Below are 17,799 nucleotides of genomic sequence, written 5' to 3' on the forward strand. Positions count from 1 at the left end.
GCTACCCATCCCCGCTCAGATCCCATCCGCCCCGCTCGCCCCCCGCCCCGCCGCGGCCCCGCCCGCCTGGCCCCGCGCGGGAGGGGGGGGCACTTCCTCCGCGCGGCGGGGCCGGGATGGGGCAGTAGCGGCCATGGAGCGGGCGGGGGGCCGGCCCGGCGCCCCCCAGTTGGTGCACGTGCAGCTGCAGGGGGGCGCGCCCTGGGGCTTCACGCTGCGGGGCGGGCTGGAGCACGGCGAGCCCCTCATCGTCTCCAAGGTAGGCGCTGCGGTCCCGCGGGGTGGGGGTGGGGGGGTCGCGGGCAGTCCCGAGCAGCCCCCGCGGGGCACTCGCAAAGCCCTGTCCCGTCACCCCCTCCCCCGTCCCGAGCCGCGGGGAGTGGGGGGAACACACAAAGAGGGGGCGGGGGGACAGCCCAGTCCCGGCGGCAGGAAGAAATTCCTCCGGCACATCCGCTGGGCTGGCGGCGGGGGCGGCCCCGGCGCCCCCCTTCTCCCCTCCAGCCCCGTCCTGCGAAGCGCAGCCAGGGGGGACCCTCTCTTTGCTGTGCCCACCCCTGGGGACGGGCATCCCCCCCTTTCCGTGCCCACCCCTGGGGAAGGGTATCCTTCCTTTGTGTGCCCACCCGTTGCGAGGGGTATCCCCTCCTTCCCGTGCCCACCCCTGGGTGCCGCCTCCCCCCGGGGTCTGACTCTGCGGGGACACTTGGGAGCCCACCCCGTCCCGCTCCTCCCGAAACCCGTGTGCAGCTCCGTGCCGGGACGGGGAGAGCTGGGCGCGGGTGGGACTCCGGGTGACACCCCCCGACCTCAGGGGTCACCGGTTCCTGGGCATCGGCCTCCTGGGAATCCCGCGCGGTGTCCCCCCTCCCGAGCCCCCGTCCCCGGGCCGGTCTGGCTGCGCCCCCCGAGGCTGCCCCCGGGGCTCCCCCGCCCCGCGCCAGGACGCGGGCAGCGCGGTTTGGCTGGGGGAGCTGGAAAAGCGGCTCCGCTTCCCTCCCTGCGCCCCGGGCGGGCACCGCCGGACGGACCCGGTGGGTCCGCGGGTGCGGGAGGGCAGGGGGGACCAGGGGGGGGTGGTGAGGGCATCGGGGGCGGTGGTGGGATGAGGGCACCAGGGGGTGCTCCTCACTGGCTGTCGGAGGAGGGGATGCAGGCTTCGGGGGGGGTGGGGGTCCTCACCGCCTGCTGGAGGACAGGATGGGGGCACCTGGGGGTGCTTCCTCCCACTGCTGGAGGAGGGGATGGGGGCACCAGGGCTGCTCCTCACCGGCTGCTGGAGGGGATGGGAGCACCCGGGTGGTGGTGGTGGCACTGGGGGATGCTCCCCACCGCTGCTGGAACAGGGAATGGGGGCACTGGGGGATGGTGGGATGAGGGCATCAGGGGGTACTCGTCACTGGCTGCCGGAGGAGGGAATGGGGGCATCAGGAGATGGTCCTCACTGTGGGCTGGAGGACAGGATGGGGGCACCTGGGGGTGCTTCCCACTGCTGGAACAGGGGATGGGGGCACTGGGGGATGGTGAGGTAGGGGCACTGGGGGATGCTCCCCACCACTGCTGGAACAGGGAATGGGGGCACTGGGGGATGAGGGCACCAGGGGGTGCTCCTCACTGGCAGCCGGAGGAGGTGATGGGGTCATCAGGAGATGGTCCTCACTGCGGGCTGGAGGACAGGATGGGGGCACCTGGGGGTGCTTTCTCCCACTACTGGAACAGGGGATGGGAGCACCAGGGTGATGGTGGGGTGGAGGCACTGGAGGATGCTCCCCACCGCTGCTGGAACAAGGGGTGGGGGCACCAGGGGGTGCTCCTCACTGGCTGCCGGAGGAGGGAATGGGGGCATCAGGAGATGGTCCTCGCCGCGGGATGGAGGACAGGATGGGGGCACCTGGGGGTGCTTCCTGCCACTGTTGGAACAGGGGATGGGGGCACTGGGGGGTGGTGGGATGTGGGCACCAGGGAGTGCTCCCCACCGCTGCTGGAGGAGAGGATGGGGACACCAGGGGATGCTCCCCAGCGCTGCTGAGAATTGAGGGGGGTGTTCTTGCAGCCGGGGGGTACCAGCCACCACGCTCCCCAAGCCGAGCTGCTGCCGCGTGTGCTCTGCAGACAAAGGGGGCTTGTTCCAGCCTCTGTGCATTCAGGGGAGGGTCCCCCGGGGCGCCCGCTCAGCCGCGGCCGAGGTGTGTGTGTGCCGGGCAGTGTGGGGAGGGGGCCCCCAGCCCCTCGCTGGGAAGAGGACAGGGGTCCTGGCACTTGGTGAGGCAGTCTGGCCTCTGAGCCCACTCTGTGCCGGATTCCTTCCTGTGGCAGAGTCTCACAGCTGGTGTGGGGCTCTGTGGGGCTGCGGAGCACCCTCCGGTACAGGAGATGTTGGATGCAACCAGGGAGGTTTGCATGGCACATAGTGAGCACAGCTCAGGCACTGCCACAGCTGTGACTCCTTCCAAGACGAGTCTCTCCTTCAGCAGGCAGAAATTCCTGTGAGTCAGCGTTAGGGCCCAGAGTGAACACCTCTGGTGGTGTCGGGGAAGTGCCTGGGGCTGTCCCGGCCAGGCAGGGTAGCACTTGGCCGGGTTTGGCTGCCAGCACTGAGTTCACTGATGGCAAAGGCAGAACAAGGGGCTGTTTGTGCCAGATTTAGCTCCTGGTGAGAGATGCCAGGGCCGAGCTATGTCTGTCCCGACTCGCATAGTGGCCCAGACGCGGGTGCAGCCCTGGCAGTGTTCTGCACTGAAGGGGGTGACCTGTCACCACTGACTGAGCCCCGTGGCCGCGGCAGTCAGGACGAGGTGGGCACGTGGCTGTGCGGAGGACTGGGGTGAAGGTGCAGTCTGTCCTGCCTGCTCTAGTGGAGCTGCCCGGTGATGCAGCATAGCAGGGGTTAAGCACGAGTGTTCAAGCAAGTGACTGGTGGGACTGAGAGCCCTTGCAGGCCGGTTGGGCTCTGTGCCAGGAGAGCAGCCCCACAGCCGGCTCCTGGGTGGGAGGGCACCTTGGGCATGGCATTGCAATCCCCAGGACCCTGAAAAAAGCAGGAGAGCCATCGGGCACCAGGCACAGCCATGCCAGGCAGAGCCGTGGGGCACCGGGCTGGGCAGGAAGCCTGGTACCTCTGCCTGGCTCCCCAGGTGCCACATTGCCCAGGGGAAGGGTTGCCCCCTGAGCCCTACTAAGCACCGGGGCTGGGAATGGGTGCCTGGGCGTACGTGCGTGGTGGCCGTTCTGAGGAGCTGTGGGTGCCTGCAGGCACTGAGGTCTGGATGCTGCCCAGGCTGGGCTGCGGAGATGGTGCTGCGGGCAGAGCTTGTTTCTCTGCCAGGCTGGAAGTGGCAGGGCAGGGTGAGGAGCCCATGGGCAAGGTGGGCACAGGAGCCTCAGCACAGGGCCAGCCCCGCTCTGCCTGTCACCCTGCGGTGGGCTGAAGGGTCCAGCCAGGTCATGTCGGGCATGGGGGCACCCCAGGACTTGTCCCATGTGTCTATGTACCCTGTGCCGCGCCACCATGCAGCCCAGCTTGCTCTCCAGCCCTGCAGTGTGAGGGGCTGGGCACGGGGATCCATCAAGAGTGGCAGAGTGGTCAGAGATGAGTGCTGGCACTGGACACTTGGTGTTGCCCATCCCAGGGCTGTGCTTCCTGATGGAGTGGAGGGGGTTGGCTGGGATCTCTCCATGCGAGCAGCACCGTGGCCCTGTGCTCTCCAAGCCCGGGCGGGACAGGGTACCAGGTTCATTTTGGCCACGGGTGCCAGGATGGGGTAGGCATGTGCCAGGGCTGGGCACATCTTGGTGTTTACCCTGCTGTTGGCTCCCTTGGGTGCTCGTGGCACGAAAGATGCCTAGGCAGGGCGGACGTGGGGCTGGGAGCAGCAGCGGGGGGCTGGCATCCACGCCAGACAAAGAGCCCTTGTGCTGCCTGCGCCTGTGGGAGAATCTGCTAGGATGGGACATTTTTCTTCTCCCCCCTCGTCGGTGCCCTTTCCTTGCTCAGAAATTCATGTGACTCGGGCGGGGAGGGAGCTGGGCGCTGCAGATCCGTTTGTGGTGCCTGGGGTGCAGGCACCCCCTTTCCAAATCCTCTTTCTCTGCTGGGACCAGGCAGCAGCAGCAGCAGCAGCGCCCTTCCTGGGGGCTGTTGTGGGGGCTGCAGTCACCCTGACTCCCCTCTCTCTTGCCCAGGTGGAGGATGGGGGCAAGGCTGCACTGTCCCGCCGGCTGCAGCCAGGTGATGAGCTGGTGAACATCAGCGGGACGCCACTGTATGGGTCCCGCCAGGAGGCCCTGATCCTCATCAAGGGCTCCTACCGCACCCTGAAGATGATCGTCCGCAGGTTAGCAAGCACTGCGCGTTGCAGGGGGCAGCAGGAGGGGCAGTGGTGCCAGGGCTTGGAGGCATCACCTGCCTCGGGGAACCTGGCAGTACCCCTGTCTCCAGCCTGGAGGTGCTGGGATGGGGTGGGGGACTGCCCAAGCGTGTCAGCCAGCACCCCACAGTGAGTGGGAGTTCCTCGGCCCTGGGTGCCACTGGCAGAGCTACGGCAGCGTGGCAGGCTCGCCCACTCCCTTGCTGGGCGTTATCCTTGAGTGTGGCCGCTCCTCTCCCTTCCTGCCTGCCTGCTGCCTGCCTGGGAAAGGAAGGAGAGGCAGGGCCAGGCCCTGCAGTCCCCCCAGCCTCCACCCCCCCTCACCCGCATCCGCTCCCGGCTGCATCCCGACAGGGCTCCAGCTCCACTGCAGGGCACTGCCCGCAGGGCAGGGGGTGCCAGGGGGCTGTGCCGGGGCTCAGCATCACCCATGGTGAGTTTGGGGGCTCTGGGTGGGGAGGGACCCCTGTGTTGACCCCGCAGCTTGTCCTTGCCATCCTCCCTGCCTACCCAGTAGATGTCGGGGCAGCACTGGGCACTTGGGGAGTAGAGGAGGTGGCATCTGCCTACATCCCTGTGCGGTGGCAGTGGACATTGCTGCCCGTGCGCTCTGGGGGGACTGGAGACCCTGCAGCTGCTGGGTGCAAGGGGTGGGATGGAGCCTGGCATGGGTCCCCTCCCTTGGGGACGCGATGTGGCCGGCGTTTTCTGCAGATGCTGAGGGACCAAGGAACAGGGAGGGACACAGATGTGTCAGGCTTGTGGTAGGAACACAGATGTGGCTGCAGCGTCCCTTGGCGTGCCCGCAGAGCCAGTGCATTTCCAGCAGGGCCCCTTACCCTTGGCAGTGGACCGCGCTGGGGCCAAGTGTTGGTCCCCTGTTGATACTGGCAGCGGTGATGCTGCAGCAGGGGAGCCCTGGCAGTGGGGGGAACCGTGGGATCCCCCTGCCCGCTTGGGTGCTGGCAGGGCTGGACCCTCCTCACCGCCGTCCCCCTTGGGCGGGCGCTGGCCCTGGGGCGGACAGGAAGCCCCGTAGGAAGTGACTTCAGCCCCGGTTCCTCGGCCCGGCTTCCTCCCCATTCTTGTCCTCTCCCGCTGTTGCTCTTGGCAGGAGGAGCGTGCCCGTCCTCCGGCCCCATTCCTGGCATGTGGCCAAGCTCGCCGAGAGCCGCCCCGACGCCCCCGTCATGCACTGCCCTGCGGACGCCTTCAGCCTCTCCTGGCCCTCGGGCTGTGATGTCAGGTGAGACCCCAGACCCACGCCCGGGGGCACCGTGGGACTGTGCACGGGGAGGGGGCAGGTGGTCACCCACCGGGGGAGGTACCCACTCGCTTGCCCTGTGCTGCCGTCGGGCATCCCCCACGTCCTGCTGCCGCGCTGCCCTTTCCCCTGCCTGTTTACTCACCAGCTCCCTGCAGGAAGGGGTGGTGGCTCCGTCAGAGCCGGCCAGGAGCTTTTGAGTCCCAGTGCCCTCCCCCCACCCCGACTGGCCAGAGCCACACGCGCCCTGCGCGCCCGTGCCCGCTCCCCCCACCAGCACTGGCGCAGCCTTGGTGGTGCCCCCGAAACCTCAGGGGTGAAGGGCAGGCTGGGGCTGCCTGTGCCCCTCTGTCCCGAGGGGTGTATGTGGTCGGGGCTGGTGGGCTCCACAGGGTCTCGCATCTGTTGGAGGGGCTGGCGAGGGTGGCAGATGCCCCTAATGCCGGCGTGGGGCCGGGCGGCAGCGAGCTGTCCCTGCAGTGGAACCCGCTGTCCCGGCACTGCAGCACCGACCGGAGCAGCTCCATCGGGAGCATGGAGAGCCTGGACCAGCCCGGCCAGGCCTACTATGAAGGAGACCCCTCACCCGTTGACCAGGGCATGTACCACAGCAAGCGAGACTCGGCCTACAGCTCCTTCTCCGCCAGCTCCATCACCTCTGACTGCACCCTCTCCCTCCGCACCGAGGAGGCTGCCTCTGCCGACTCTGCCCTCCAGGGCCCCTGCAAGCCCCTTGACGGGCGCTACCTGACCACAGGGGCTGAGCCGCCTGCCAGCCAGCACCCCGAAGCCTGGCGGGCACCTGTGCCCCCCCAGCCCCCCATCAGGAGGGACAGCCTGCGGGCAGCCCCGGCTGTTGGAGGGGACGGGCGCCGAGCGTCGGTCTCGATGGACATGCTACACGTCAAGGGCCGGTGGATCTCCGACACCTTCCTCTGCCAGCGAGACGGGGAGGCGGAGGCAGCAAGTGGGAGGACACCGGTGCCATACCCTATGAAGGACCATCTCTCTGCTGACCAGTATTACATGCTGAGCTCCCACCCGGACCGGTGTCCGTCCGAATCATTCCTAGCGGAGAGCATGGAGCCTCACAAGCGGCTGTACCCCGGTGGTGGCGTGCACCGAGTGCCAGATGCTACAGCGGCGTGTGATGACCTGCTGCTCTCCCCGCTCAAGGGCCACGCGCCACACCGGCACAGCGCTCCTGAGCAGCTGCTGGCCTCGCAGCTTCGCTCCCTCAAGGTGGGCACCGGCAGCGAGCGAGCCTCGCCGGCCCCTGATGGGCACCGCTGGACCCTCTCCCCGCTGCACCCCGAGGGGAGCCAGCCAGGGACCACAGGGCCTGCCCAGGACTCCTCACTCTGCCCGGAGCCGTGCTGCCGCCTGCCGCCCTGCCGCTGCTGCCCGGAGCTGCCGCGAGCCTGCGGGCAGGATGGACAGGGAGCTGGCACAGCGTGCAGCACCGAGGGGCCGGTGGAGGAGAGCCGAGGGGGAGGCCGTCGGGCAGGGGGTCCTCCCCACCGCTCGGCTCAGATGCGCCGCCGCAGCGACCGTTTTGCCACCAGCCTGCGCAATGAGATCCAGCGGCGCAAAGCCCAGCTGCAGAAGAGCCGGGGTCCTGGCACCTCGCTGCCTGGTGAGGAGCCGGTGGAGGAGGCAGAGGAACCCACGGAGGGCCGTGTGCCAGCGGAGGGACCCCTCGCCTCGGCTGAGAGGCTCAGCCCCATGCCAAGTGAGGATGGCAGGAACCCCGTCCGCCAAGGGGACCGGGGCATCCCCACCCCTGACCCGCGGCCGGTGCCCAAAAGGCCTCCATCTCCAGAGCGGGCAGTGCCGATGGGCCGGGGCCGCTGGCGCTGGTCCCCGGAGCGCAAGCTGCAGCGTTCACCCAGCCCTGGCGAGCTGGAGGGCTACGGCCAGGGTCCCGTGGCCCGCAGCTCCCCACCACGGGGCAACGATGAGGCTGTCCTCCTGCCCTTCGCTGACCGCCGCCGGTTCTTTGAGGAGAGCAGCCGGCCGGCACCACCCTGGCATGGCAAGCCGCCGGCAGGCAATCCCAGTGCCTTCCAGCCCCCTGGCTCTGAGCACCGTGACGTCCGCCGCCTCTCCGTGGACCAGACCTACGGCCCCCCGTCACCCAGCCGCCCCGGCTCTGCCGGCTCCTATGCTGAGTGCTGCCAGGAGCAGCCCGCCTGCTACCAGCCACTGGGGAGGCCAGGGGAGCTGGAATACCGTCGGGGCTTCTCCTACCCCTACGGGGTTCCCCTTATCCCTGAGCCCTGCCGCTACTGCGGAGGGGGGGACCGGTGCCCCCCGCCACTGCCCCGAGGCCACGTCTGCCGCTGCCACCCCCAGCCCTGGGCGCATTGTCCCGACTGCTGCTGCCCGGCCCCCCGCCCCGGGCGGGAGGAGAGTGATGCCTGGCCCCCTCGGAGAGTTTTCACCCCGGTGAGTGAGCGTCCCGGGAATGTGCTGGGGAGCAGCACTGGCACCACCCTGCACCCCTGAAGCATGACCCTGAGTTGGGGCAGGGGGTGCTGTGCCCATGGGGGGCCCTGCAGACCCCTTCATGCCTACTGTGCCTGGATGGGGAAGGGTCGGGGGTGCTGGGTTGGGCTGTGCTGACGCTGCTTTCACATTTTCTCTTCTTCCTTCAAGCAGGAATTTCCTTTAGATGAGTGGGAACCACCGGCAATAACCAGGAAAACCAGCCAGTCCATCAGGTGAGCTCACACCAGGTGCCACACAGCCAGGATGTGTGTGCTGCTTGGTGGGGGCCTCTGGCAGGGAGGCATGGGGACTGCTATGATTTTGGCTGGTGATGGATAAGTCCCCCAAGTCCCCTGCGATGGCTGCGCTGTGGCCTGTAACGCAGGGATGCCTGGCACCTTGGTCAAGCAGTGCCCAGGGGTGCGAGGAGGTGCCCGTGGTGGGGCAGGGCCCTCCTTACCTATCCCTGGGGGGCTGGGGACATCTCACGGGAGCACCAGGAGAACCCAGGGTTCCCCTGCCAATGAAACTGGGTGACTCCATCTGGGGAAACTGAGGCAGAGTGGACATGAGCTGCTGTGGGGGTGTATGGGTGCCCCCTTCTCTCCCCAGTGAGCTCTCCCACTACCAAGTGGGCTTCCCGAGGCTCGGCCCCTTCCGCCCCTGCTTTGAGAGCGCTGAGCAGGAGTGGCCACCCTGCTACCGGACCACATCCACGCATGACCTCTCTTGGGATGGTGACCGCCTGACTCGTTCCCCTGAGAGTCCCCCAGGCCCCCTGCACCGCCCGCTGCGGGGCAGAGCGTTCTCCGAAAGCCACCTCAACCTGGAGCCTGCCAGTCCCCGGAGCCGCAACCAGAGGGACCTTCTCCATGCCAAGCCGGACCCCGCCAATGGCCACAAAAAGAAGGGTCCCCCACCTCCCCGCCCACCTCCCCCGAACTGGGAGAAGTACCGACAGCGCCGGATGTCGCAGCGCCTGCCGGATGGTTCTGGGCATGGTTCGGCTTTCACCACCGCCCCGGTGCTGCCCCGCAGCATCGCTGAGGCTGTGCGTGAGCGGTCACAGAGCCTCACTGGGGGGCAGGGGACCCGGTCCCGGGGGCTTGCTGCTCGCCCCCCTGCCCCACCAGGTGCGTGGCCCCGACCCGAGCCCAGCGGATCACTCTGCAGGACACCTGAGCCTGATGTGGGCAGCGGTGAGATGTGCAGGCAAGTGCTGCCGTGGCGGAGTGGGAACGGGGCTGTGGGCACAAATGGAGTGCAGGGTGGGTTTTGGGGCCACATGGCCCGTTGAACCCTGCATCAGAGCACCCTAATCCTCTCCCTGGGGTGGGCTGTGGGGTTCTCCCAGGTTGGGTGGCATCCCCGACCTTGTCCTGTAGGATAAGCATGGCCCTGTGTGCCCTCATCCCCTGCGGGTGGCCCCTGGAGCTGATGCAGGTGGCTTTGGGTGGATGTTGGCAGGACGGCGGGGGCTGGGGAGCAGCGGCCAAAGGCAAAGCACCCCTGGGAGACGGAAGAGCAGCCCCAAAAGCTCATCTGGAACCAGGAGCGGCGCTGGGCCAGCCCGCGCAGAGTGGGCGAGTGCTCCCTGCCCCCGCACGGTGTCTCTGGCCCCAACACCCCAGAGGCACCCAAGCTCAGCCCTGGAGCGGCAGAGGACGTGAGCTGCCCTGGGGGGCGGCCTCAGCCCCGCCGCGTGGACTCGGAGGAGCTGCTGTGGAACGTGGTGGGCAGGGACCACTCCCTGGCCAGCATCCTGGCCCCCTCGGTGCCCCTTGGCACTACCAACGAGGCAGTGGGTGAGCTGCTGGCGACGGGGGAACGGCAGGCCTGGCAGGAACGTTTCCAGCAGGACTGGCGCCTGGAGGCCCTGGCACAGGACAGGTAAGGCTGGTGTGGCAGCAGGCACCGTGTTGAGGATGGGCTGCACCCTGCTGTCCTCGGCGCTGAGCCCCTGTTCCTGCAGGCAGGGCTTTGAGCCCATCTCGCCACCCCTGACAAGCACTGCCAGCTCCACCTCGTATCCGGTGTATTATGGTGCGGGTGCAGGCAAAGCCGAGGTGCTCAGCAAGGTGAAGGAGGTGCCAGAGGTGGTGGAGGGGAGCTTGGAGGACGAGGAGGAGGAGGAGGTGGACCATGAGCTGGTGGAGAAGAAGGTAAGGCAAGCACTGTGGGAGATGATGCCCTCAGGGTTCCTCACTGCTGTTACCAGGCACTCACAGGGACCTGGGCATCATGGGTGGGGCACAAGAACTAAGGGCATCACTGAATGCTTGTGGGGTCCAGGCACATTGCGGGGACCAGGAGCATTGCTGGATGCTCACAAGGTCTAGGACATTGCCAGATGCCTGTGAGGACCAGGGGCATTGTTGGGTGCTTGCAGGGCCTGGGAGTGTCATTGGATGCTCATGGGGACCAGGGGCATTGTTCAGTGCTTGCAGGGACTGAGCCATTCCCAGATGTTCACAGGGACTGGGGACATCGCTGGGTGCTTGTAGGAACTGGGGGCATTGCTGGGGTCTGAGCTGTTGGCAGATTCTCACAGGGAACAGGGGAGTCACCAGACGCTTGCAGTCTCTGGGGCTTAGTGCTGTGTGCCAGTCCCCCAGTCCCAACATGGATCGGTCCCAGTCCTCCCTGACCCTTTCCCTCTGGCAGCTGCAGCTGATCGAGAGCCTGAGCCGCAAGCTGTCCGTGCTGCGGGAGGCACAGCGGGGGCTGCAGGAGGACATCAGCGCCAACGTGGCGCTTGGCGAGGATGTAGCTGCCCGCCTGCAAGACCTCTGCACCCCGGGGGAGTTCGACAAATACCGCCTCTTTGTGGGTGACTTGGACAAGGTGGTCAACCTCCTGCTGTCCCTGTCGGGGCGCCTGGCCCGAGTGGAGAGCGCCCTGGACAGCCTGGGGCCACACGCTGCTGCCGAGGACAAGGTGAGCACGGGGCAGGGGGACCTGTTGGGCGCTAGGGTGAGAGACCCCCTGCCAACACTGCCCGTCTCTCCCGCAGATGGCCCTGCGGGAGAAGCAACAGCTGCTAGCGGCGCAGCTGGAGGACGCCAAGGAGCTAAAGGAGCATGTGGGGCGGCGGGAGGAGGTGGTGGGCGCCATGGTGGCGCGGTACCTGCCTGCGGAGCACCTCCAGGACTACCAGCACTTCATCAAGATGAAGTCAGCCCTCATCACGGAGCAGCGGGAGCTGGATGAGAAGATCAAGCTGGGCCAGGAGCAGCTGAGGTGCCTCCGGGAGAGCCTCGGCCAAGCCCCTAAGGGCTGCTAGCCCCCCTGCCCAGCTTCCCCCTGGCTGTGGCCCCAACTTGCTGTCTAAGTGGCCCCAGCCCACTGTGGGCTTTCCCTGTGTCCCTCCCTCTGTCCAGATTGTGCCTTTTATTTATTTTTCCAGTTTACTGAGCAGGGTAGGGGGTGCCAGTCCAGGCACTGGTATGGGGGGAATTATGCCACAGAACTGCTTTGGGCTCTGCAGCCACCGATCCCGCTGTCCTCCCAAGGTCTTCTGTGGCTGTGGGGGTTCCTCTGCCTTGTCCTGGACACTGGTGTCTGTCCTACAGCTGGTGCTGCACCATATGCCTTAAACAACCCCCAGGCTGCCCCAGGGCATCCCTACGCAGTTTCTGGAAGGGTTAAACCATTCTCATCCTCCATCAGGTCTGTTTGTCCAGCTCCATCCATCTGTCCTGTGGGAGCTGGAGGAATTTTTCAGCCCCCAGCATCCTCTTCCTCTCCATTGTGTCAGAAACAATGGTCCTGGCCAGCAGGTCCTTAACCCCTTCCCTGCCACCCTAAGGCACCGTGGGTGGGCCAAGGCAGGTGCCGGTGGGTGCTGTGCACCCCTCTCTTGGGGTGTATTGGGTTGAAGACCCCCCCCACCCCCCGCCAGGGCATGGGGTACTGGGAGGAGTAGACTGGGGGCTGTGGGTATGGGCACCACCTGGCCTCATCCAACCCTCGCTTCCAGCCTCTGCTCCTGCGCTGGTGGGGATTAATAGAGGAAAAATGATGCTAAGAATGAATCAGGGCAACTATTGCCCCTCCTGTGTGCTCAGCAGCCCCAGATAGCACTTCGACCTCATCCTGGGTCACCCTGGTGCCCTGCCTCTGTCCGTCTATTGCCACCAGAGGGGCAGGCACCTCAATACTGACTTTGCACAGGGGTTTCATGCAACCAGCAGCAGCTCAGGGGAGGGCAGGCGTAAGCATTTTGGGGAGGCGAGGTGGGCCCTATGCCCTTTGGGGTGGCCACAACGGGGCAGCCCCACCACGGGGTGGAGGCAGCTGCTCGACACCGCAGCAGCCCCCCAGCCCGTTGAACACTACGCCCAATGCCAAACGCAGCCAAACCCTGTGTCGGTGCCTGGCGGGAGCAGGGTCCCCCGCATCCGCCCCTCTCAGCCACCCCTGGGGACACTACTAGGACCAAAGACTGCACCCACTGGAGCTAGGGACAACCTGCTCTCGGGGACACTGGCCAGCCCTCAGCGGGTCACCGCGCGGTGCCTGTGCCTTGCTGCGTGCCGTTGTGCCTCTCTCACACTAAAGGAGCAGCAGCAGCTGCACAACTGTCTGAGTCATGTCTTGTGTGGTTTGTCCCTGTGTCCCTGGCCAGTGGCACCGGGGATGCTCCAGCTGGGGGGAGCCAAGCCCTTGCCAAGGTTTTGGGGTGCAACTGTCATTGTGGCACAGCGAGGACCTGGGGTGCAGCCATGGGCACTCCTTGCCACCAGGCTGGGTCCCTCCTCAGGTACGCGTGGAGGGTTCACAGCGCTTGGGTTGTGGTTAGACCTGGAACTCACAGCCACAGCAGCACTGCTGGAAGATTTGGGGGCGGACACGGGACAGAGGTGGGTAGGGTGGCACTGATGCTGCTGAGCTGGCTGTGGGGTGCCGTGGCTCAGCCCAGTATGGCGTGGTAGCCAGAGGCTGGGGGGCTGGGAGGAGCTGAACAGGGGCTGTGTGTTTGGGCACCACCTGGCCTCATCCAGCCCTCTGTTCCAGCACTGGTGGTGATTAATAGAGGAAAGACTATGCGAAGGATGAATTGGGGTACCTGTTATAGAATCAGAGTGGTTTGGGTGGGAAGGGACCTTAAATATGATCCAGTTCTATCCCCCTGCCATGGGCAGGGACACCTCCCTTTGGATCAGGGGCTCCAAGCCCCATCCAGCCTGGCCTTGGACACCTCCAGGGGTGGGTCAGTCACTACTTCTCTGCTCTTGTGAGACCCTACCTGGAGTATTTTATCTAGTTCTGGAATCCTCAACTTAAGAAGGATATGGTACTGTTGGAGCAGGTCCAGAGGAGACCATACAAAGATGATGCAAGGGCTGGAGCACCTCCCATACAAGGACAGGCTGAGAGAATTGAGGTTGTTCAGTCTGGAGAAGGCTCTGGAGAGACCTTACAGCAACCTTCCAGTACCTGAAGAGGACTAGAAGAGAACTGGGAAGAAACTTATTACAAGGGCATGGAGTGATAGGACAAGGGGGAATGGCTTTAAATTGGAGAGGGGAAGATTTAGATGAGGCATAAGGAAGAAATTCTTTGCTATGAGGGTGATGAGGCCCTGGCCCATGTTGCCCAGGGCAGTGGTGGCTGCTCCATCCTTGGAGGTGTTCCAGGCAAGGTTGGATGGGCCTTTGAGCCCCTGATCCAGTGTGAGGTGTCCTTGCCCACGGCAGGGGCTTGGAACTGCATGGGCTTTGAGGTCCCTTCCAACCCAAACCACTCTATGATTCAATGATTCCCTGGGCCACCTGGGCCAGGGCCTCCCCACCCTCACAGCAAAACATTTCCCTTAAGATCTCATCTCAATCTCCCCTCTTGCAGCTGAAAACTGTTCCCCTCATCTTGTCCCTGCGCTCCCTGATCCAGAGCCCCTCTCCAGCTTTCCTGGAGCCCCTTTCAGGACTGGACTCTGCTCTAAGGTCTCCCCACAGCCTTCTCCAGGTTGAGCAACCCCAACTCTTTCAGCCTGTTCTCGTACAGGAGGTGCTCCAGCCCTCGCATCTTCTCTGTGGCCTCCTCTGGACTCACTCCAACAGCTCCCACAGGGGTGTGCACACACGCTGAGTGTGAGCACAGGGCTGCGTTGGGGGTGCAGGCACAGGCATGCACAGGTGTGTGCAGTTGTGCTGAGAGTGAGCACAGGGCTGTGCAGGGGATGCAGGCACATGCACAGCAATGCACACAGGTAGACACAGTGTGAGCGCAGGGCTGCATGAGGGGTGCGGGTGCACGCACATCACTGCATGCAAGTGGAGACGTGCACACACAGGTGGATGCAGTCGTGCTGAGTGAGTGCAGGAACACACACGCACATCAGTGCACGCAGGGGGATGAATGTACACTCGGGTGGGGTTCTGCAAGCACACTGAGTGTGAACGCAGCGCTGTGTTGAAGATGCAGGCAGAGCCGTGCAGAGGTGGATGCAGTTGTGCTGAGTGTGAGCACAGGTCTGCATGAGGGCTACAGGCCACGCACATCAGTGCATGCAGGTGGGCACATGCACACGCAGGTGTGGGTCTGTAGGTACGTGTGCTGGCTTGTATAAGAAATAGTGTGGCCAGCAGGAGCAGAGAAAGGCATCGTCCCCTGGACTTGGCACTGGTGAGGCTGCGCCTTGAATCCTGGATTCAGTTTTGGGTTGTTCAGTGCAGGAAAGACATTGGAGAAGGGTCTGGAGAACAAGCCTTATGAGGAGCAGCTGAGGGCCCTGGGGCTGTTTACCCTGGGGAAGAGGAGGCTGAGGGGAGACCACATCGCTCTCTGCAGCTCCTGGAAAGGAGATTGCAGCGAGGTGGGTGCTGGGCTCTTCTCCCAAATACCAAGGGATAGGATGAGAGGAAATGGCTTCAAGTTGTGTCAGGAGAGGTTTAGATTGGATATCAGGAAAAAATTCTTTACTGAAAGTTTTCTCAGGTGCTGGAATGGCTGCCCAGGGCAGCAGCGGAGTCTCCATCCCTGGAGGGGTTCAAAAACCGTGTGGCGGTGGCACTTGGGGACAGGGTTTAGCAGGCACGGGGAGGGGGTTGGGCTGGATGAGCTGAGGGATCTTTTCCAACCTTAACGATTCCATGATTCTATGATCAGTGCACACAGCTGTACACATGCACGTGGAGGTGTGCACGTGTGTGAGCACACAGCTGAACTTGCACACACGCAGGTGAATGCATGCACACACAGGTGAGCACATGCCATGGGTGTGAGCAAACGTGTAGGGAGGAGCACAGCCCCACACCATGGAACACAAGTAGCAGTAGTGAGTGACTACTCACACACATGGGTGAGCGTGTCCATGCACATGTGACTGCATGCACACACACGTGATCAGGCACACACACAAGCAGTTGAGCACACATGGGTGAACATGTCCGTGTATGTGTGATGTGCACACCTGTGTGTGTGCACATGCAGGTGAGCAAATGCATGGGCAGCTGAGAGCACATGGGTGGGTGTGTGCATGTGCGAGTGAGCGCATGCTTGGGCAGGGCCACTTGTGCAAGCCCATGCACATGTACACCCAGAAGAACATGGGGAGGGGGATGCACGCATACATGAGTCTGTGCCCCATGGCCCAGTCAAGAGCTGCTTGCCCCTCCATGCAGCTCCTGCTGCTGCCAGACAGCCCCGTGAGCCAGGGGCGCAGCTGAATTGTTGGGTACTGGGGCCCCCAGTATGGCTGAATGTGGCCATGGGGAGGGGGGTCCTGGGGACCCCTGTGTGGGACCCCAGGGGAGCTGCAGGCCAGGAGGCTGTTGCAGCATGCAGGGCTACTGGGTCTCCCAGAGGAGCAGACAGGACCCAGACATGCTGGGGTAGCCCCTGGCCCTGCTGTCTGTCCCCCATCACTATAATCTCTCCATTTTATGGCCCCACAGCTCATCTCCCTGTGTTCTGCATCCCTGCTTCTGAGGGGCCAAGAGCTTGGGGAGAGTGGGGACGTGGTGAGATGCTTCAATGAGAGCCAAGTCCCCTCTTCTGCTCCCTGCCACACGTGGAAAACAGAGAGTCCCAAAACATGGAGGTCCAAGCCTGTGGAGAAGGGCTGGGCACCTGGGACCACGGCACTCCACGCTGCAGGGCTGGGGCTCTGTGCACACCACTGGGTGTAAAGCAGAGCCAGACCTGCTCTCCCTCCTAGTAGTGGGTCTGGGGGCTCAGCTGCAAGTGTGCACACGTGTGTGAGCTCTGCATGCACACATGGAGGGTGTTCCTACAAAATACACCTCTGGGGGGGGAGGTGTGCATGCCTGCGCATCACAGCATCGCAGAAGAGGTCAGGTTCGGAGGGCCCTTTGAAGACCATCTAATGCAACCCCTCTACCATGAGCAGGGACAACGTTCATTCTATTAAGGTTGCTCCAAGCCCCATCCAACCTGGCCTCAAACACCTCCAGGGATGGGACATTGACCACCTTTCTGGGCAACCTGGGCCAGGGTCTCCCCACCCTCATCATAAATCATTTCTTTCTATGTCCAACATAAACCTAACCTTGTTCACTTTAAAACTGTTTCCATCATCCTCTCCCTGCCCTCCCTGATCCAGAGCCCCTCCCCAGCTTTCCTGGAGGCTCTTGCAGTCCTGGATGCTACTCGAAGGTCTCCCCGCAGCCTTCTCTTCTCCAGGCTGAACAACCTCAACTCTCTCAGCCTGTGCCCATACAGGAGGTTCTCCAGCCCTCAGATCATCTCCATGGCCTCCTCTGGACTTGCTCCAACAGCTCCATGTCCTTCCCGTGCTGAGGACTCCAGAACTGGGCGCAGGGCTCCAGGTGAGGTCTCAGCAGAGCAGAGTGGCAGAATCCCTTCCCTTGCCCTGCTGGCCATGCTGCGGGTGACGCACTCAGGACACGGTTGGTTTCTGGGCCGTGAGCGCATGTTGCCGGCTCATAAAGTTTATGTGCATATGTGAGCGTGTGTACAAATACATGTGCAAAGCTGTCAGTGCCTCTGCATGCCCATGCCTGTACAGCTGTGTGAACACGCAGCTGCGCGGAGGCGGTGTGCATGCTGGCCCCTGCCTGAGCTGGGCATGCTGGTGCACGTGCACATGGGCGTATGCACACGGATGTGCACGGCTACGGTGTGCGTGCTCACCCGTGCCACCCACGGCCTGCTTGTCCCCGCACGGGTGGTGAACACACATGTGCACAGTGACAGTGCCTGTGCTCTACTATGCCCTCGCGCACATACACTCACAGAGGTGGTTCATGTGCTCTCCTGTGCCTGGGGCTTGGATGCATGCCCGTGTCCTCACAAGCGGGCACAGTGGCCATGGATGTGCCCGTGTGGGTGGTGCACATGCGTGTGTGCAGTGATGGTGCCTGTGCTTGTACGTGTGCAGATGAGCTGCATGTGTTTTTCTGTGCCTGGGATGTGTGTGCCCATGGATGTTTGCCCATGGTGTGTGCTGGTGGATGTGTGCCTGTGGTGGGTGCCGGTGTGTCTATGCTGGTCTGTGTGTGCCCATGGTGTGTGTCCACAAGCACGTACCGGTATGTGTGTGTCCATAGTGCGTGTCAGTGGGTGTGTGCTGGGGGGGGTGTGCCTGTGTGTGTGCCCGTGTCCACAGGTGGAGGCATGGCACTCAGATGAGGTGCGTGTGCTTTCCCACGCCTGGGACACGTGTGCCCATGGATGTGTGCCCGTGGTACGTGC

At 64.2% G+C, this 17,799-nt stretch overlaps 1 protein-coding gene across 1 annotated transcript; it reads left to right on the forward strand.

Annotated features, from left to right (window-relative positions):
- The first annotated feature begins 94 nt into the window (after positions 1-94).
- On the forward strand, positions 95-12,700 carry SHROOM4 (shroom family member 4). Its single transcript, XM_054075875.1, has 10 exons — positions 95-259; positions 4,183-4,334; positions 5,482-5,613; positions 6,096-8,079; positions 8,293-8,354; positions 8,734-9,337; positions 9,620-10,011; positions 10,094-10,283; positions 10,786-11,058; positions 11,135-12,700. Exons 1-10 carry the CDS (start codon positions 134-136, stop codon positions 11,402-11,404), a joined length of 4,185 nt encoding a protein of 1,394 aa, XP_053931850.1. The 5' UTR covers positions 95-133; the 3' UTR covers positions 11,405-12,700.
- The last annotated feature ends 5,099 nt before the right edge of the window (positions 12,701-17,799 follow it).

Source organism: Cuculus canorus, chromosome 10 (assembly GCF_017976375.1).
Source record: "Cuculus canorus isolate bCucCan1 chromosome 10, bCucCan1.pri, whole genome shotgun sequence".
NCBI lineage: Eukaryota > Metazoa > Chordata > Aves > Cuculiformes > Cuculidae > Cuculus > Cuculus canorus.

What these genes read in the sequence shown, in the direction of transcription:
- SHROOM4 (XM_054075875.1), top strand. Translation starts at nt 134, where the DNA reads ATGGAGCGGGCGGGGGGCCGGCCCGGCGCCCCCCAGTTGGTGCACGTG. An exon ending in AGCCCCTCATCGTCTCCAAG is followed by an intron (nt 260 to 4,182) that starts GTAGGCGCTGCG and finishes TCTCTTGCCCAG; the next exon opens with GTGGAGGATGGGGGCAAGGC. An exon ending in CCCTCGGGCTGTGATGTCAG is followed by an intron (nt 5,614 to 6,095) that starts GTGAGACCCCAG and finishes GCCGGGCGGCAG; the next exon opens with CGAGCTGTCCCTGCAGTGGA.